Here is a 20,762-nt window from a genome sequence, read left to right on the forward strand (position 1 = left end):
TAAAAAAAAAATATTATTAAAATGAATCTTGTTACATTTGTTTTATTATAAACTTTTCAAATATGTAATTTTCATAATTTTTTGTAATATGCCATTAACAATATTCAGTAATAAATAAATGATAATTAAAAGGTCTGATCTGAATGTTTATAATCTGATCTGATATGATATTTAGTAATAAGAGTGCCTAAATTGAAGAGAACATGTCCAGACATATTTGTTTCTAGGAAATTTGTATTTTACCACCAAAAAAAATTGGGAAATTTTCAATGGTGAGTAGTTTTTTTTTTCATGGTAAATTGTAAAAAAAACAAATTATCTTTAATAATCGAATTTTATATAAAATGATTTATAACATTAATGATAGTTTTTTTATTAAAAGTTAACTATGGTAAAGTTTATTTTAATTTTTTAACAATTAAATAATTAAATAAAATAAATTTTAAAAAATCAGCCACCACCAACTGCCAAGCTTCCTCCCTGCCACTAACGACCGCACATATGCCAGCACCCCTAAAATATTAGTGATCACTTCAATTAACAACAAGATAAAAAGGATCCTAAACCGGTCGTCCAAATTATACTATTAGGCGTTACATTCAATTACATATTTCCTTTAAACATGCAATATGGTGATCAATAATACAATAATAAAATCATCATTAATATTGGAAGTAATTTAGCCATAATAACGTTAGTCAAATCAAATCATAATGATAACCTTAATCATGATACTAGCAATAAGGATAAAAATAAGAGTAATTATGTAAATAAATTACTCACGTTCCACACTTCTTTAAATTGCTACATCTACATCATGAATAAATTGTTAGTGACTTCAATAATATATAAATCAAATTGAAATTAAATATAATAAAAGTAGAGTTGATTTGGTCCAAACCCTCAATCAGTTCTACCTTTCACGCCTTAATTTAAGTATGGAATTTCAGGTGTTGTATGGACTCCGGAGAGTGCTTAAGGAAAGAATGGTGTAATTAGGGGAATAGATTTAAGGCTTAGAATATGAGAGAGAGAGAGAGATTAGAATGTGTGTTGGTGCCCCGAAACTGTGAAATCAGCTTCATATTTATAGAGGAAACGCAAGGGGTGAGGTCTGGAACCCTAGAAATGAGGCGCCGCAGAAGAAAAAATTGTCGTGTCATGACAAAATTGTTGTGGCACAGTAGAAATTGTTGTGGCACGGCAGAATTGTCGTGGCACCGTACGAAATTCTATCTGTTTCAAAGTCAAAACCGCGTAAAAAGATAAAACCGGGTCAAAGAAATTGTCGTGGCAGGCACGACAAAGATTGCCGTGGCGCGGCAGAAATTTCTGTGACGCAACAGAATTTGCCGTGGCGCGGCGATTTTGTTTCTGGAATTCCGTTTAAATTCATTTTTATCTTTTATATTACATTAAGTACAGGATAATTAGACGCTGTTTCAGCTATTCCGGGCTTAATTAGGTTCAGGGTTTTAATATTTATTAATCGGGCTTAATTAATAAATAAATGAAGTGGTTTAAAAATGATTTGGACTGAAATGAGAGTTGGACTATGCTTTGACTAAATACTTGGACTGATATGTGGATTGATTTGTAGACTGTGTTGGATTAAATATGGATTTTAAGCACTCTCGAGATTAAATACTCGACCCGACCAATAATGGTGGTTAAAGGTTGTTCATCATCGGGTTTGGTTTTGGGGAGACATTTTTAGTTGTCCACAATATATATTTGGAAATGAATCAATTTTATATCCTATCAAGATAGGTAATCAAAGTTATTGTGCAAATAACAACAATTAGGTAATAAATAATATTACTTTGTATCGATATCATAAAGACAATTTATTGAGATATTTTGTATTTTCTTAAGAGCTCAAAAAAAATTTAATTCATGTATATAATCTTAGTTATGATGTGGACGCCATACATCATGTTTTGTTTTCGAGATGATGATATGGAAGACCTACCTCAAATAGAATTTGTCTACATCAGTGCCATTTGTGGGTTTTTACTGGAAAAAAAGTTATAAAGTCAAAGTTAAAGCAGTTTGGACTACCTACAAAGATGAAATAAAAACTACAAAACTACTAATTGACCAGAGTAATACGGTGGGGGGTTTGGAAAAACCAGATTAGAACCAAATCATGGCAAAACCAGATTGGAACAAAATCAGATTCATAATTACCTTTTTTCAATATATTTTAGATTCATACACGTGTTACATAATTATTGGAATAATTTCAACCCCTTTCAATTATATAACCTTCATAATTAATTTTCATACACAAAATATTAAATTCCAATTTTATCTTGTCACTCATCAAACACACATTTCTCTCTAAAAAGACCCTCAAAAAATTAAATACTCTTCTCCTTTGGCTACTAATCTGAAACTTGTTTCCCTCATAAAATTCTTATATTTGTGTGGTTTCACAAAAGGATAATGAGTCAAGAGTATAGTGATTATGGGATATCTATCCCTATTTATGCTATGCGAATTCGTATCTTACTGGTTAATCCAAATATGGCTTCACTTATGCACACAACATCAATTCTTGAAGAAGCAACATACAAAGGTATGTTGAAAGAGAAAACTATTAATTACTTTAAGCTTATCTTTGCTCCCCGTGCCATTTTTAATTTTTATAGTTATATATTATTCACTCCTTGTTATTTTTCCTTTATTCGTACTTTAGTATGTATTACCTATTTAATCTTTGAAATGAATTTTGTAAAAGCATTTTTAGAGATGAAAATAAAGTGTATCCAGTTTGTTCTTGGGATGCTTAGTACAAAATAAATAATGTGGTAATAATAGAGTAAGAGAAGAAATTATTGCTTTTGTTCATCTCCAATTTGAAACCTGAATTTATTCCTTCATTGTACTAGACTTTTAATAATTAACAATATAACTCTAGTTAATAACTTAATGTTTATATTTGCCATGCTTTGGAAAAGAAAAGGCAAGACTATATTTTTTCTTGAAAATTAGTTTTTGTATTTATAATTTTAAGGTTGATATACTTTATTTGCTAAATTGAAAGCTTTTTCCAATTGATAAGTGACTGATTATGATGGACAATTTTGTTCTTTTGATTTGGTATGTTTTCTTTGTGATTCTTTTGTTTTCCATGAAATAGAATTTGAAAATTAATTACATCTTCAATATATATTTATAATTGTTTTTGGGTCTAAACATCAAGTCATATAATTTTGGCTTGATCATACATATTTTTAATCTTAATCTTAATTTTAATTTTAATATTTATACGAGTGAAACCGCTTTTTTTTTTTTTTTCTTGAAATCTTTTTTTTTTTTTTTTTTTTTTTTTGGGTAATGCTTGATTCATCAAACTTGAAAATACTAGAGGGAAATCAAACTAGTAAGATGGTTCATATATAAGATCCTAATTTTTCTATGGTTTGATACTATCGTGAAGGATTTATCTTATTTATAAGTTGATTATATCGAATTGAAATATTAATAAATTTACAAATTACCCCTCGTTCACCCCCCACCCCACCCCCTTTAATTATATGCAAAAATAACTATTAATCAAAATGATTTTACTCCATAACATATGTAACTAGTTTATTAGTAGGCAAAGTCTTGGGACAATTTTGTTATCTTCAATTTATTATTATATGATAGTTGAACTAATTAGTTGGTATAGTTTTGGTCATGATTATTCAGGTAATAGTTCTGTTTCTTTCATCCTAATTTGGCTGAATTGAAATTGTTTTTTGCTCAACTGATTTTTTTTTTTTTTTTTTTTTTTTTTTTTTTTTTTGCTGAACTTAAATTATGGTTTTTAAAACTTAAATTATTTTTATTGATTCTCTATTATATTTTTGTTAAAAGTTTTTATTTTTACTAAACTTAAATTATTTCACTGAATATTATTTAAATAAGATAAAAAGAATAGGGTGTAAGTGGATATTATTGTTTTGTGACTCTTGATACACAAAAATATAATAATAATAATAATAATAATAATTGTTACTTTTATTATTATTATTGTTGTTGTTGTTGTTCTTATTGTTGTTATTATTATTATCATCATCATCATTATCATTATCATCATTATCACTATCATCATTATCATTATCACTATCATTATTATCACTATCATTATCATCATCATCATTATCATCATCATCATTATCATTATCGTTATTATTATTATTATTGTTATTATTGTTATTATTATTATTATTATTAGATCCACCTCGGCATCTGTGGAAACCACATCGAGGAAAAAGCTTTAGCCCACAAGGCATTGAGGGCAGGGTATTATTGGCTCACCATGATCCTAGACGCTAAGCAGCTGGTCAGAAAATGCAAAAAATGTCAAAAATTCGCACCAGTTATCCATTAGCTAGCCCGAGACCTCCAGCCGATCCTGAACCCGCTTCCATTTTCTCAATGGGGGTTGGATATTTTGGAACCATTTCCCGATGCTCCGTACCAGATAAGATGGTTGATAATCGACATTGACTATTTCAGAAAATGGATCTAGGCCGCCGAAGCAGCCTCGAACATCACAGAGCAAACCGTCAGGAAATTCATTTGGCAGAATATTATCAATCGCTTCGGAATCCCGAAGGTCTCTGTCTTCGATCATGGGAGACAGTTTGATAATTTGCCGCTAAGACGGTACATTGATAAGTTCGGCATCAAGTTGGCATATTATGATGTATGTCATCTGCAAAGTAATGGTCAAGCCAAAGCTGCAAACAAGCAAATTCTCAACGCTTTCAAGAAGAGAGTTGAAGATCAAAAGTCTAAGTAGATAGAGGAACTTCCAGGAACCCTCTGGTCACTTCTGACGACTGAAAAAGAGGCTACGGGATATTCACCTTTTGAGCTGGTGTATGGATCCACAACCGTTCTTCTAGTGGAAATCGGCATAGAAAGTCTGCGGGTAAATCTCTTCTCGGCCGAAGAAAATGAGCAACTCATGATAGAAGCCCTCGATTTTCTGGGCGAGGTCAGAGATTCGGCTTGAGACAGAATGGTTGCGTACAAGCAAAGAATCAACAGATTTTACAACCGAAGAGTCAATGCAAGACCTCTTAAAATTGAGGATTTGGTTCTTCGGAATGCTGCAGCTGTGAAGGCCGCATTCATGGGAAACTCTCAGCCACTTGGGAGGGACCCTATGAAATTTATGATGAGCTTCAGCCTAGAACCTACCGACTTCGACATTTGGACGGAGCCGAGCTGTAAAACCATTGGTATGCTGACGTACTGAAAAAATATCATGTAAAAACCCTTTAGGGGAGAACAACTTATGTAAGTGATTCTCTTTGGATTAATGAAAGGCCTTCGAGCTACCATTTCTATCAATTTAGCAAGTTTCTATTTTTCTATCTTCTACATTTTTTGAAAAAAGAGGTTTCCCTTCGGCATTGTCCGAAGTATAGCCCAGCAGAGGCATAGTGTTTCGAATTGCCGTCAAACCTGCCAAATAGGGAACAATGATTTCACCACCGAAGTACAGCCATTTCACGGCATTGTACTTCGGATAAATCAGTTCCTTGGGGCGAAGAGGTCGTGGACGAATCTGAAACATAGCCTATATATTGGCATCGTGCTTCAGAGGAGTTATATCCGAGGTATTGCCAAAATGATGGTCTTGTGTTTCGGATAGTCATTCCCTCGGATGAATTTTAAGAACCGAGAGAATATTGCTCACGGAGTCTAAGACTTCTGAGCAATGAACTCATAGATTCTTCACAAAAAAAAAAAAAAAAAAAAAAAAAAAGAAGAGAAAGAAAAAGAGCAGAAACTTCAAAATTTTGCTAAGGCAAAGCTTCGTCTGCACTGAAAAGTTGATGCAAGCACTTTAGAAACCTGAAGATTAGCCCTCAGCTAATTAGTAATTCGAGGCCGAAGCTCAACACTTAGAAAATTTTTTTGCAAAAAAAAAAAAAAAAGAATAAAAAAAAAAGCACAGCAAGAAGACTAAGTAGAAAGAGCAAGGCATTAATAATTCAAATGTGCTCGGATCTCCGAGCCACATTAAAGTTGAAAGTTTCAAACCAAATACAAGGAAATTCTATATCGGTAGCCGCCCAAAAGCGGAAAAATACAGCTGCCGAACTAAGTACAACTACTCAAAGTAAAAAAAAAATTAGAGTTTGTACAAATCAAGGCAAGCTGAAGCAAAAGGTTAAGGCAAAAACAAATGCGACAAACATAACAGTTAAGCACAAGTTGATCCGCAAGATTCTGAAGACGACTGCCTGAATTCTTATGCTTCAGCACCAGCAGGATTTGGATGAGTAGCTGCGCTTGGGCTCGTAGAATCTTCAGCACTAGTTGAAGAGGAGGTAGGCTAAGCAAGAGTCTTTTCAGACTTTCTCTTCTTGGCTTCTTCTCACTTCCTCTCTTCAGCTTCGGCCTCAGCCTGACGAGCCAAGAAAGCAACCTTAGCAGGATGGGCCATAAGCATGCGGGTCGCTGGGATCCATGGACCACTCCTCAGCCGCGTCCCAGTTTATGTTGGGATCAACATGGAAGGTAAGGCGCCGAGCTGTCTGGAAGCCGTTGTCAAAACCCTCGTCATATTCATCTTGGGTATAGATTTTGACTTCTAACAGCTTCCAGGCAACCTCAAGGTCAGCTTGAGTCTTGGCAGCCCCTTCGTCCTGAGCCTTTAGCTGGCTTCGGACCTCATTCAGCTCAGCTTGGGCCTAGGAAAGCTCGACATCTTTGCCTTTCAGCTTAAACTCAGCCTTAGAGAGCTCCGCGTCCCGAGCTTCCAGCTCATTCCTTAGTCACAGAATCTCGGCCTCAAGCTCAGACTGCTTCCTCTTAGCCTCGGCCTCGGCCTGGCAGCCTTCCCTTTGAATTCCTCGACCATCAGACGCCGAGTCTCAACCTCTCGCTGCACGCTTTGCTCAATACGGGCCTTGAGGTTAGGAATGTCTGCAGTCCCGTACTCTTAGATCATCGCATGACCCTCTTATAGCCAAGGGAAGAAGGTCTGCTCCAAATCCTGGCATAAGGTACGGAAACCGGCAGTCATGGAATCCAGGTCGGCTTTGAGGACAATAGCAGCTTCTTCGGCACCTTGCCTCTTTAGCTCATCAATCTTTGCTCGGCACTCACACTAGTTAAAAAACAGAAATAGGCAACCCCCCTATGGCAACGGTTCATGAAAACCGTTGCCAACTCTACCCCTATTTTTTTTTTTTTTTAAATTGGCAAATGTTAACCGTTGCTAATTGATTAAATTATTTAAAAAAAAAAAAAAAAAAAAAAAAAAAAAAAAAAGTAGAGGTTGGCAACCGTTGCCAACCTTAAAAAAAAAAAACCCGGGTATACGTTATTACTCATCTTGCTCAGAGTCTCAATCCTCTCATCCTCTCAACTGAACTCTCAAACTCTCCTCTCATCCTCTCAACTGAACTCTCAAACTCTCAATCTTGCTGACTTGCTGTCGCCGCCACTCGCCGGCCGTCAGGGTTGCTGTTTAGGGTTGCTGTCGCGGCCTCACGGGGTTGCTGTTTAGGGTTGTTGTTTAGGGTTGCAAGCACAACCACCATTGCTAGCGCCAATTCGAACCATGCAAGCATCAATCGGCCACCGCTGCCCTCCGTCGGAAATCGGCGTCATTAGAACCAAGAACAACCACCATCGCCGCCGCCGTCAATTTGAACCAAATACAACAACAACAACAAAATTGAATCAATTATCGATTCAAAAATCACAAATACGAGGTTAGGGTTTCTGGGTTCTTTAGCTTTGCATTTTGGTCCAATTATTCATGTTAAATGCCATGATTTTTTTGGATTTAATTTATGTATTATTGTTCGAAATTGCTGCTGGTCCTGGAGGTTTATGCAGTTAGGTGTTGGCGTTGTGGGTTGCGGCAGGTTGTAGTGAAGGCTCAATTAAAATGAGGTACTCCTTGATGTTTAATTCTTGATGTGTGGTGTGATTGTGTGTTGGTGTGGAGGCTACCTTGTGGCTTAAATTGAAATTACGGGCTGCTGTGTGTGAGGAGCAGAGCAGGGGCAGTGAGGGAGTTGTGTGACTGTGTTTTGTCTATTTTAATTGACACATATGCCATGTATTTGCTTCTGCAAATATGATGAAATTATTAATTTAAAGATGGGAATTATCAGTTTAATGGCAGCCTCAATAAGAACAGCAACTATGATGAAATTATTAATTTGAAACAGTTTACTAATAATGCAAATTAATATAAGCCCTTGTAATTAGTGAAGACATGTAATTAGTTTTACTATAAGTTTTGCCAACTATGATCATAATTCATACACTGTTTTAGTCTATTTAAGTATATAAATTCTGATTATATGGAAACTTAGTTGAGCTAACTGTGCGTTCTGCCAAACTGCCTTTGTTTTTGAGTTATAACCTTATGCTTGAGAAAACGAAATGCTTGTATAGTTCAAAACGCCCGTTTATTGCTACCCCCAACAATGCAATCTCTGCAGCTTCTTAATCAGACTCCTATTGATTTGTATCTGCAATGAACTCACCAAGACGTTCTTCAATTTGTTATTTTTGTCTGGGAGTTTTTGCTTTCTTTTAAGAGAAGTCTAAATTTTTCACTAGCTTTTTACATGCTTTAAATTGTAGTAGTTTTCTTATTACTTCTTACTCATTTAATCAATCATTTTCTTCTCCTTTTTAATCTTTCACTAGTTTAATATTCTGGCAACTCTGCTGCTTCTGCACCATGCATGAATTATGCTTTCATAGTCATGGCTGCTTTACATTACATTGTTTCTTATCATTGTAGAAAACGTAAAATCAGAAGTCGCCCTTATTAACTTCTGGTTCTTCTTTAAGTTGCATGGCATTAGCTATTCTCACTTCATTTACGACATATTCTGCTTCTGCAGCAAAATCCCCTCTTGGCTTACCACATTTGCACCAGCAGATTCCCTCCTTCTGAAAGAGGAAGCCTGGAATGCATATCCCAAATGCAAATCAGGTTATCATATATTCAAAATCTTGTTTCCTTCTCACAAACTTGTTATTCTTATAATATATACTGATATGAATGTTCTGTCTATATGCAACTGGACCCTGAACACTAGTGATTAAGGTATGTGTCCTGCTGACATAATCTTGAATTTCTGAAGCGTTTCTCTTTGATGATTCATCAGCTAACTAGTTCCTTATTATATACAGTGTTCAAGCTTGAGCAAGCTGCTTCTTACTATTGATACGATTCACGTTGCAGATAATGGAAAATCAGAAAATGTAGGTGTTATTGAATTTGTTGCTATTGCAGACTTTCTATGCATTCTAGTTTCATATGGACTCGTAATTACATACTTGAGCTACTTAATGAGAAAATAACATGAACCATCAACACAAGCTTCAAAATAGGGAGAGAGGACATCTATGCTAAAAGTGATATCTGCAATGTATATCTTGTTCCAAGTCACTTGTGGACTGCACTGGCCAATGGCCACTCCTGACTAGTAGTTGTGATTTTACAGGTACACGGTCTAAACAAAGATCAGCTGGCATCGAGGCAGGTGGAAGTTATTGATATTGCATCATCTGTAAGGGACTATTGGAGCTATTTGGTTGGTAGCTGTAATGTCGATTTGTCCAAATTCAAATCAACAAGGACCAATCGTGGACCTTTGGTGGAAGGCTGGAGAGTAAGCACTTATTGGGCTTTGTTTGGTGTGTGTTTGCATTGGTGAAGTCAGGTACTGGTCTGCTGTTTCAATGGCTGGGGGCTGTGGTGCTGGTGGCCTGCTGGGTTCGTTTTGCTGCTACTGTCCCTGTTTTTTCTGCCTTGCTGTAGCTGTCCTATTGGTTTTTGCTTCTAACGGCTGAGCCTGTGTTGTGGTGCTGCTGATGGTGTCTGTTTACTGCTACTGGTTTCTGTTTGTTGTTGCTGCTACTGCATAAACAAAGACGAATAGGCAGATTTTGTTGAGAATTCTCCGTCCTTGGTAATCTTCCAGTAAACAAAATCATCTTTATATCATCGTTGTATTATATGAGTTGATGAAGACTTTGTAGTTTGTAATGTAGTCAATAAGTGCTAATCTCGTTCTCATAGTATTGGGGTTGTTCTTAGGGTAAGCTAAGGTTGTACCAATATTTAACTAAACATAAGGATGGGAAAACTTGTTCTTACAATCTATTTGAAGATTGATTGAAGTGTCAATGATAATGCAAAATTGTATGGCTATAGCATAATAATCATCCATTGAATATAATATTTATAATTATTATTATTAATATTAATATTAAAATATTAATAATATTGCCGCCAAAAAAAAAAAAAAATACAGGTCAATGGCAACGGTTAACCGTTGCCAATTATTAAAAAAAAAAAAAAAGGGCAATGGCAACGGTTAACCGTTGCCAATATTTAAAAAAAAAAAAAAGGGCAATGGCAACGGTTAACCATTGCCAATATTTAAAATAAAAAAAAAAAAAAGGCCAATGGCAACGGTTAACCGTTGCCAATATTTTTATTTTTTAAAAAAAAAAAGGGCGCCAATATAATTGGCAACGGTTAACCGTTGCCAATTACTTTGGGATTTGGCAACCCTCAAATATGCAATGGTTCAAAACCGTTGCCTTTGGGGGGGGGGGGGTTTGAACCGTTGCCAATTTGCTCTTTTCGTGTAGTGTCAGCTTCCTCGGCCTTTTTGCCTTGGTTTTCAGCTCGTCATTCATCTCCACAGCTAAGAAATGGTTATGAACGACGTGCAGAGTTGAGGAGCAATAATCAGCTGAAGTAAAAAAAATAAAAAAATAAAAAAAAATAGAGAAGAAGTTTAAACTTAAGTGAAAAAGCTTAAGTACCGAAAGGTTTACCTGCATTAGCAGCCTTTGATTTTTGGCAAAGGGGTCGGGACCCTAGCAAGTGGCTCTGATGCCCCAGCGGCTGCCCCAACTGTCCAAGCTCTGACCCTCTCCAGCTCCGACATGCTAGAAATGTTGTCGAAATATTCCACAGCCAAGCTACGCCTAGAATCGAAGATATTCCTGGCATGGTCGGGAACAGGCACCAAAGGGGTAGAAACGAACCCCATCTCTGTAGACTGAAAAGTCTTGAAGGACTCAGTAGCCGAAGTGGAAGGCATATCAGTGTTCTTGACCTCCTTAGCTTTCTCTTCTACTTCGGCCTCCTTCAGGCCATCAGCACCAAGACCCTTGGGGTCTTCACTCAAAATTGGCACTTCGTCCTCAGGGTGGACGAGCAGTGCATCAGCTTCCCTCCGAACCTCATCAATAAAAGGTTCGGCCACGTGCTGAGGAGAGGAGGTAGGAGTCTTCGTCAGGATATTTCCCTCGGCACGAACCTCATGAGGGGGAGGAGTCTTCTCTTTCCTTTCCTCCGGCTTGTCCTCCTCAAGCCGAGGTTTCTTGGTTAGAACAAGAACAGGTTGAAACACTACTACATTTTTGACCAAATGCAACGGCCTAATAAAGGCTAATGCAACGGTATTCTAATTGTCGTTGCAATAGAGTAGGCTATTGCCACGGATTTAACACTAATGTTCTTAGAGGTATAGCTATTACCACGCCTGTAAAGAACCGTTGCAATAGCCTAGCTATTTTAACATAAATGAGAGCTATTGCAACGGCATGTGTTGTATCATGAAAATATAGAATGAAGTCGCATTTCTTCCCTCTATTTTTTTCACCAAATATTTTGCAAACACGTGTAAGAATTTGCTTCCCTCTATTCTCATTTCTCACGTACAGAAGTACATACAGTACCTTTCAATACCCCTTTTTCTCCATTTTCCCCATTGTCAATTTCTCACCATTTTCCCCATCTTCTCAGATCTCATAACTTCAATTCTCCAAAAATACTTCAATTTTTGAGACGAAAATCACGAAAAAAAATACTCCAAAATTGTAAGAGGAAAATAAGCAAAGAAATCACGAAGGCGGCACTCCGGCGGTGGTGGCTGAAGGCGGTGGTGGCTGATAGCGGCACAGGCGGCCTCAATTTCATCTTGCATGTCCCTTCCTTGAGTTGATTGCTCGAAATTCTCTTCAAGGTATTCAAAGAATTATCATTTTGGGTTAATTAAATTTGAAGTTTTTGCTTTTTTGTTTGGAAATTTGTATTTGATGCCATGGAAGATGAAGTTTCTGCTCTATTAACTCTTAGAATTAAACGGCTAATGGATTTTGTTTAGCAAAATTGATTTATTTAATTTTTTTTTTTTAAAGCTAGAAGTACTGAATATTGATTGTATTGGAGTAGTCTAATGGGGTTTTTTGGGGGAATTTCATATAAGTGGATATTAAGAAGATATAATGATTTGGGGTGGCTGATTTGGTTAATGGGGTAAGACTTGTTCTTTTTTTTGGCTGATTTCGTTTTGCAATATCAAACAAGTCAACCATATTTGAAGAACTTCTATGCACCCATGAAAATGCTGAAGTGTACAATCTGTACTCCTGTACATAAGAAGTTTTACTGTATATACATTGCTAAATGAAAGTACCATACAACCTCTTCACATAACATACATTTGTACAATAAACAGAATAAAGTAAAAATGTAAAATTACACTACTAAGCTCGGTTGTAACAAGTAACAACATAATGGAGATATGTGAAAGAGCTTGTGCCAAAGCAAAGCTCTGGAGAAGGGCATGCAGACTTATGGCTTCCTATTACTAGTGCCGAACCTATAGTATAATTACGAAATACATGGCATAATAACTACATTACTCTAGAGCTCGAAGCTATGGCTATTGAAGTGGAAAACTGGATGATTTTGCTTCCTGCTTAGGCTGTGTGATCTTATTTCCTTGGCAACCGTTGATGTAAGTGTTTCAGGACCACAGACTAAGACACCAACATCAACTGCCCCCCATTGTTCTGACAATGATTCAAATATTTCTGCAATAACAATTGAGATCAAGCAGTAAATAAAAAAAAAAAAACTGCCCAAAATGTCTTTGACAGATATTTTTTGGGGGGGTGTGGCGAATTCTGGAAGCTACTAATAATTTTGATAATTTAAACAGAGTTGACAAACAAGTCAACCCTATTTGTAAGTATAATATGTTTTTATAGTAAGAATTTATTTCTAAGAGTTTTTTGGTTCATTTATGCAGCATAGTATGAAATTTTTATACGAAAGCATTCTTATCTTCGCTTAATGTGATCTAATGTGTAATATCTGCTTTGATGTTCGCTTTTCTGGGCTTTCGAATCCTGTGGAGCAAAATGATTTGTCATAACATTTATGTTATGACTATGGTAATATCCATGAGTATGCTGAGATTGAATTACATTTTTTATCCAAAGCTTGTTGCAGTAATCCTGTTGCATGTCTGCATAAAATTAGTCTCCTAGTTGGTGCTTAAGAGTGAACATTGTGGATTTAAGTTGGAGCCTTGTTCTATTTCTTGCAGGTTGATCCTTTCACCAGTGTCAGCGCTGCTCACCATACTGGTGAACATATTAGGCACCGAATCCGCGAGTCTCATCCTGAAGTGGCTGAAGTCTTCATACACCTAGGTATATACTTTTACTCAATTCCCATATGGGCACAACATAGATTATCTTTGCTGTTGCAATTTTAAGCATTAGCATTTGGTTTTATATGAAATGACTGAAAAATGAAATCAACTCATGTTTTTTCTGTGCATAGATTGGATTAAAAGCGTAATGGACCTAATGATAAACTTACCAGTTTGAAAATTGTGCTGGCATTACTGCATTACGCATGTTTGAAGAAACTTAATACTTGAAACAGCTCCACCTTTTTTTATAGCATGCCAGGGTCTGTAAAAAAGACATACAAATTACAAAGGTATGAAAGTATAAACGATTCGAGCATGTAAATTTTACAAATCCTCAAGTACTGTACAACAAAGTAAATAAGTGCTAGGAATAATGCAATCTGGTACAAATCCCTTTGGTAAGAGTCATCCTTTTGAAAGAACTGTAACATGAAAAACAAACAGTCAAGTTTCAATTAACAACTAGAAAATCATGCTTCAATCTTCTACCATAAGTTACATTATATTGTATCGTGTCATTTTCTACCTTATATGAGCAATTTATGACTGATAATGTCTAATTGTTGATAGCAAGTAAAATGCAGATAGTGAGTAGTCGAGTGTAACAACTAAGGTCTTGTTATCTTCAACTTATTAATCGATAATTTAGGAAATGAAGTTACCTTGGTGGGATCACCAGAAGGGTCAGGGTATATCTCAATGTTTTCCTTAGGGACAGAGACCTTGCTACCGAGTTTTTTAACAGAATCAACCACATCCTTCCCATCTTCTTTCTTTGCAAAGAGGCGGAGAGATGCCCAGAGGTCTATTATAATTTATAATTTAGTTTAATTATATTTCTTTAATTTTTTTCAATTTTACGTGTAGGTGAATGGGGAGTCAAATGGAGCGGAAGTATAGTGACTAGCCATCTAACAAATGGTGCATATATGTTGGCGACTCTTATTCAAGTTCCGGCTTTGTGAAGATTTGGATATTTCGGCTTATATATATGTTGACAATTTGTATTTTGGACGATCAAATTAATTATCTAACTTTTATTTATTATTAGTACGGTACGTATGTCATACCAAAAATAGGCAAGTAATATTTTGTAATGTACGTATTTTGCATTATAATTATTATATATAAATGATACTTTAATTTGTTTATGTTAGTATATTTAGATTTGTACCGACTAATTAATATTATATTACCATTCACCCAACAAAAAAAAAATAAAAAACCCAATGATCAATCCGTTGCAGTAGATACGTACTCCTACCATTATTGTATCAATTAGCTTCATCCGTTGCAGTAGGTTCAATTTCATCATAATTATTAGTCAGTACTCTATTGCCACGGATAAGTTATGTCGTTGCAATAGGTTCAATTTCATCATAATTATTAGTCAGTACTCTATTGCCACGGATAACTTATGTCGTTGCAACAGGTATTGGTCTATTGCCACGGATCAGTGGTGCCGTGGCATTAGGTGTCATAAGCCGTTGCATTAGACCTACTGCAACGCCAGCAGATGCCACGGTACATGGCCGTTGCATTAGGCCTAATGCCACGGATTTTGACGCCTAATGCAACAGATTTAGGGGTTGCAATAGATCAAAAATGTAGTAGTGAAATTGTTCAGGGTTAAAACGACCCTTCTTCTCTTTGAGCCAGACATCTCTTCGTTTGAGGATTCGTCTGAAGTGGATTCTTCTTCAGCTGGCTCTCCTCTATTTCCTTCTTCGTCAGACTGCAGCAGAAGAAATAGGGGGGCAAAGAGTAGTATGAGCACCAAGTAAAAAAAAAAAGGAGAGAGAGAGAGAAGACAGAGGCTCATCGAGACAAGTCTGGAAGTCTCACCGAAGTCTTCAGCAGGCGCTCGTCTTCAGAAGCCCCGTCTTCTTCTTCAGCTTTCTCCCCTTCCACCTGAGGATCAGCAGCAGGGGTAGAAGGTTCAGCACCGCTGCTAGAGGCCTCAGTAGCCCTTGCCGCCCTCACAGCAGCAGCAACAACAACGGCCTGTTCTGCGGGGCTCGGAAGGAAGAAGGGGGTCACGCTTCTTCCACCAGACCTTCTGCGCCTTGTATTTAGCAGCGCTGACTATCTGAACCTTAGTCTTGCGCAAAGAAAGGGGCCGGTCTGAGGACTCGGTTATATAGGGGGCGTTCTTCGTCACCCTCCTTGCAGCGTTGATTCCGAGCTGATTACAGTTAATACCGGAGCCTCGTGCAGCACTAAAAAGCCAAAATTCAAGGGTTAGTCAGTACGAAGAAAGCAAATAGAAAAAAGAAAAAAGAGGAAAGCAAAGGCCTTCGGCCCCAACCGAACTCCTTACCCCCTTGGTATTTTCGGCTGAGGCCAATAACGCCAAGCATCTTCTCCTAGAAGATATAATGGTAGCAGGGCAGCCAAGTTGTGGGCACTTGGGCCATTCGGCCCGTGCCCCTTGGGTTCCTCTTCTTGCCGAAGAGAGTCAGCAGCTCCTTCATCTGGGGATCAGGCTCGCTTAGATACCTCGACCCCCCAAAGTAGTTCGGATGGTCCTCCTCCGAGGACACCCCGAACCCAGATCCATTGGCCCCGCCAATCCTTGTCCGAAGTATCATTCGGCCAAGTGGTGAGATGCCCGCTATGGGTCTCAATTCGCCACCAGCCAGTGCCACGATGTTCGTTTGATTGTTGGTGCAGCACCAGCTTATGGAGTTTCCGGAAAGCATGGAGGCTCGGCGCAAAACCATAGAAGAGGCACACCCAAAGGAACGTCATCACCCTTCGGATGCTAGCAAGGGTTAATTCGCACAACGAGATGTTGTACCCATTCAGTACTTCAACAACAAGTAGTGCAGAGGGAACTGAAGCCTAAACTGCAGTTGCCGAGTATACACCCCGATGTATCGGGGAGGACAGTGAATCCTATCTGGGGTTGTGGGCATTCGACACCAATACCCATCTTCCTCCATTATGTCGTAAAAGATTTCAATTTGCTCAGCAAAACGATAGAGGGAACTCTCGGCCACCCACCAACCATAAGGAGTGGTGGTCATCAACCCAAAATTCTCGGGGATGTTGCCCCATTCCCTTCCTCCAGGGGGAAAATCCCAAGGTTCGGGCGCTCCTCCTTGGCCCGAGGTGCTAGCCTCCCCCGAATCTCGGGGAGGCACAAATGGCAACGGCACCGCAGGATTCGCGGCCCCGCTAGAAGAAGCTGCTGCCCCAACCCCGGGACAGGGGTTGCGGCCACTCAAAGGCGGCATCATCTCCAACGGACGATTGCGCCGTGGAATCAGCTGAGGAACTTCCTCTTCCTCGTCGACTACCATAGGTCTTTTTCCTCGGTCTCGAGCCATTTTTTTCGGTGGAAGTTTGAGAAATCGAGAAAAGGGGGGGTGCTCTAAATTAAAGAAATCTGAAGAAATTTCGAAGAAAATTACCTTTATCAGAAGTGGAATTCGCCGATTTATGAGTTCGGAGCAACGAACTTCAGTTTTAGGTTTCGGATTGCTGAGAATATGCGGAAGAAAAACGGTTTAGCAGTGGGGATTAGCGAAGAACAGAAGAGGATTAGCAAAAAAGTGAGGAGAGAGAGTGGGATGAGTGGCTTAAATAGGCTTTCCGGAAGAAGAATTCTGGGAGTCCGCACCACTAAAACTCCCACTAACTCCACTTCGATGCAACCGTTAAACACTTCCCTAATTAACTACCCACTAAACCTTCCCACTTCCTTAATTACTCTCTAAATAACTGTTATTGCCTCTATAACTACCCAAGTTCAAACTCTAAGTAAACCATTTACTTTTCTCCATTTTGGAAGTCAAAACCCAGCCCATCATGCTTCCGAACCGGGTCTGGAGGGCAAGTTGTTTGGGTCCAATTTACTCCAATTGGGCCGGTCCATAAATGATTTAATTGCAAAGCCCAAAGCAAGGTTCGACTCTCCAAACAATTGTCAAGTCAGTCAAGGCCCAGCCACGTGGCAAGCCCACTTGATTCAAGGTCCATTTATTTATTGAGCAAAGGTATAAAAGCCTTCAATCTCTTCTCTCTACATTCATTCAATTCAAGTCCCAAGCCATTAATACTCTTGCATAGCTTTCTCTCTCTAAACACTGTATTGACTTCGGCATCGGAGGGGCCTTCCTCGGCACAACCCCCGAAGCCAGTTTACGTGTGTTTGATGTGCAAGAAACCCTCGGCCTAGTTATCACTTGGACCGAGATCAAACTTCAGCTCACAGAAAAGGACCTTGCTGAAGGTCCTATTGTTTTACCCGAAATAGGAGGTAATATAATTTTTTGTTTTACTATTGTACAATTAAATATATTAATGGTTAATAAATGGTGTGCATTGTAGACCATGTAAAATGCAAGTGAAATAAACGGAGTTAGTATTAGAGATATTCCAAATTTCAAGCTAATTGTTCATGTTTCTTTTTTGTAGTTACAAGTGCTGAATTCCCAAGTGTAGCACTTAAAATGATGCAAGAACGAGCAAATAAGTTCGACTTAGTCATTGCTGCAATGGACATGCTAGAAATGGACGGCTTTACATTCCTTAAAATTGCGAAAATGGTTTCAGACCACCCTGTTGTCTGTGAGTTTCAACAGACTTTCTACAGTTTTAGTTCAATCAATTCATAACATCATTAGAAATGTGTGTTGCAATGAATTTCATTTTAATATTCCATTGTTTGTAGTGACCAGCTGACCACCTATAAAAAGCATGATCCATTGGCTTTCGAAGCTATTGAACGAGGAGCTTGCGAGCTTTGCACTAAACCTATAAAGCGGGAGGATGCTCAGTATTTCTGGCAATATGTGTTCAGAAAAGATAGAAACAAGACTCATACTGATATCAGAAAACAGGAAAAGAGTTACCTCAGAATGAGCAACTAACAGGCATCTCTGCAGGAAAAGGCAAAGAGATCGCGACTGAGTCTCCTTCGAGTAATTTAGCAGTTGTAGTTGGAGCTAGCAGGCATACAGAGAACAACCAGAACAACCAGAAGAGAAAAAGAGTGCAGTATGGTAATGAGAAAACATTGAACAGCGATACAGAAACCTCGACAGGTAGAATACAGTACAAGAAAATTATCAGGTGGAATACTGGGATTCATGCTAAGTTTATGAAAGCACTTATGAAGAGCAATGAAGAAGGTAACACACCAAAATACGTGTTATCTATTGAATTTTCCTCATAAAGCCTTACATTCACATAATATAGACAATATCCTAACTCTTAGTTTTTTTTTTAAAAGCGATTATTCCAGCACAACCAGGGCCTGAAATTGCGTATTTAGCTGCTTTAGCTCAGGTAACAAGCCAGCTTCTTTTGTTTTATTTTTTGCTCATTCATTTTATCTACTTTTCTTTTTAATTTAGTTATGCAGTTGAGCTCCTGCAAGTCATACATGAAGTCAAATACTATAAGGAAACACAACATAGTTAGTCTTTGATTTTGGAACTGTTGTATCTGCAATCAATCATGAATGCTCCTTAACTAAGGCAATTGAAATATTATTCACATACTAAAATTTGCAGTAGTCAATCCCTTAGAGTTGTCTCTTTCAAGTATCAATGAATCGGCCAATATTATAGCACATGATGAAGTGTACAGTAGTTAAGCTGTTGTTACTACCTCCCTCAGAAAAACAAAGAACGTGGTGATCATCGTTCTACCAATATGGCAGCAACTCCAACAAGTGCTTCTGATACAATACAAGCTCAGGGTCTTTCGAATTCTACCAATTTAGCAACTCCAACAAGCGCTTCTGATAAAATACAAGTTCAAGGACTTTCAAATTCTACCAATTTAGCAACTCCAACAAGTGCTTCTGACACAATACAAGCTCTCCCAGATGCAAGTTATGCTATAACCAATGCTCAAAGGTCAGGAGCTACTCCAAGGCAACAACCAAAAAATGTACTCAGCAATGCTGCTGCTATAAGACAGGGCTATCGTTTTCTTCAAAATCATGGTTTAAGTCTACCGAGTCCTAGAGTTTTAAGCGGCTCTGGAATTGGACAACAACTCTGGCACTGCTAGACTTAACCTTGGGATAATGTCAGCCAGATTGGAATACTGAATGGAACAAGCTCTATGAACAAAACTTCACATTTATTCAACACCAGTAACCAATTGGCAGTTAATGAGACCACTGGCAATCAATCGCTTCTTAGAGGAAGGATTGATCAAAATCGACAAGCATATTTGACTAATACTGGCACAGGTATGTTTACATATTTCAGCATATATATGTGTTTTAAATTGTAAGAGTACATAACAGATATAAATTTGGATCTGAAACAGAGAATACAAGTTCCATACCAAACTTACAGACTGAAACAGTTGCGCTTTCACCATCAAGCTACAATAGAAATGCCTTTCAGTCTGAAAAATTTAGCAATGGAGCTTTCACAAGTACAGGCGAGTTGGTGAGCAGACAAGCTAATGTTCAGGGAATAATGCTATTCCGAATTTTTGGATATAATGGATCAAGCATTATTAATCCGGGGTCTTCTCCTTTACTAAGTTCATGCGCACCATACCTTAACCAATTTTAAAATGCATCATCGAAGAATTATGTTGAATGTTTTGTGCAGAATCCTAGCAACTTACACAACTTACAGGTTGAAACAACAGGATTACTTCAGACTCCAGATGTTCTCAATTTTAACTGTAATAACAACAGCCTTTTGCCTTCTTATGGTTTAGAAAACCAGGCTATACAACCTACAAATGATTTAGTTGGGAATATCCTACAGGTTATACTCAAGAGATCCCGAATACTGCAGACCCAAGCCGCACACATCAGCTTACTGATGAAGACAATATCTTTGAAGCATTTTTAGCCGAGGTTAAACATCTTATTTAAACTTCTCATTGCTTATATAATAAAAAATCTATAAAAGCTGTAACATAATTTTTGGTGGTTTATTCGTTTATTTAACTTACCAGTTGCTATTGTTGGGTGTTTACAGATAAACAATGATCCAAGCAGTGATTTCACGAGCTTGGGCTTCAACACTGGCAATGATGCGTGAAGTGGAAGATACTTCATCGGGATGGAACTTATATAAACCTTGATGATACATGCTTAAAAAAATAGTTGGCCTTTTTCTTTATTTGTTTTGGTTGTTAAACTTTATTTTGCACTTTCAGAAATGTGCACCACAATCTTGACTTGTTATTGAGACAATTAGAACAGTTTATTTACTGTATTTGGTGCTTATGAATCCTGTGCTTGTTCTCAAGCTCGACGATGCA

The 20,762-nt window shown here is 37.7% G+C and overlaps 2 protein-coding genes and 1 long non-coding RNA gene across 4 annotated transcripts; all 3 read left to right on the forward strand.

Moving 5' to 3' along the window:
* The first annotated feature begins 2,448 nt into the window (after positions 1 to 2,448).
* On the forward strand, positions 2,449 to 20,539 carry LOC110691298 (two-component response regulator ORR26-like). The gene is made up of 10 exons (XM_021868219.1): positions 2,449 to 2,581; positions 17,937 to 18,093; positions 18,193 to 18,368; positions 18,455 to 18,652; positions 18,754 to 18,809; positions 19,143 to 19,473; positions 19,555 to 19,725; positions 19,806 to 19,930; positions 20,099 to 20,260; positions 20,477 to 20,539. Exons 1-10 carry the CDS (start codon positions 2,449 to 2,451, stop codon positions 20,537 to 20,539), a joined length of 1,572 nt encoding a protein of 523 aa, XP_021723911.1.
* LOC110691218 (phosphatidylinositol transfer protein 1-like) lies at positions 7,270 to 10,215 on the forward strand. Of its 2 annotated transcripts, XM_021868129.1 has the most exons (6): positions 7,270 to 7,733; positions 7,851 to 7,917; positions 8,886 to 8,977; positions 9,084 to 9,091; positions 9,178 to 9,249; positions 9,492 to 10,215. In XM_021868129.1, exons 2-6 carry the CDS (start codon positions 7,913 to 7,915, stop codon positions 9,702 to 9,704), a joined length of 390 nt encoding a protein of 129 aa, XP_021723821.1. In that variant the 5' UTR covers positions 7,270 to 7,733; positions 7,851 to 7,912; the 3' UTR covers positions 9,705 to 10,215. The 2 variants fall into 2 exon arrangements, with proteins under 2 accessions (XP_021723821.1, XP_021723820.1); XM_021868128.1 differs by having other exon boundaries at positions 7,270 to 7,917.
* LOC110691219 lies at positions 11,706 to 14,673 on the forward strand. The gene is made up of 3 exons (XR_002505260.1): positions 11,706 to 12,032; positions 13,404 to 13,509; positions 14,382 to 14,673. It is a non-coding gene; the product is annotated as an uncharacterized LOC110691219 (long non-coding RNA).
* Positions 20,540 to 20,762: the final 223 nt, after the last annotated feature.

Source organism: Chenopodium quinoa, unplaced genomic scaffold (genome assembly GCF_001683475.1).
Source record: "Chenopodium quinoa cultivar QQ74 unplaced genomic scaffold, ASM168347v1, whole genome shotgun sequence".
Lineage (NCBI taxonomy): Eukaryota > Viridiplantae > Streptophyta > Magnoliopsida > Caryophyllales > Amaranthaceae > Chenopodium > Chenopodium quinoa.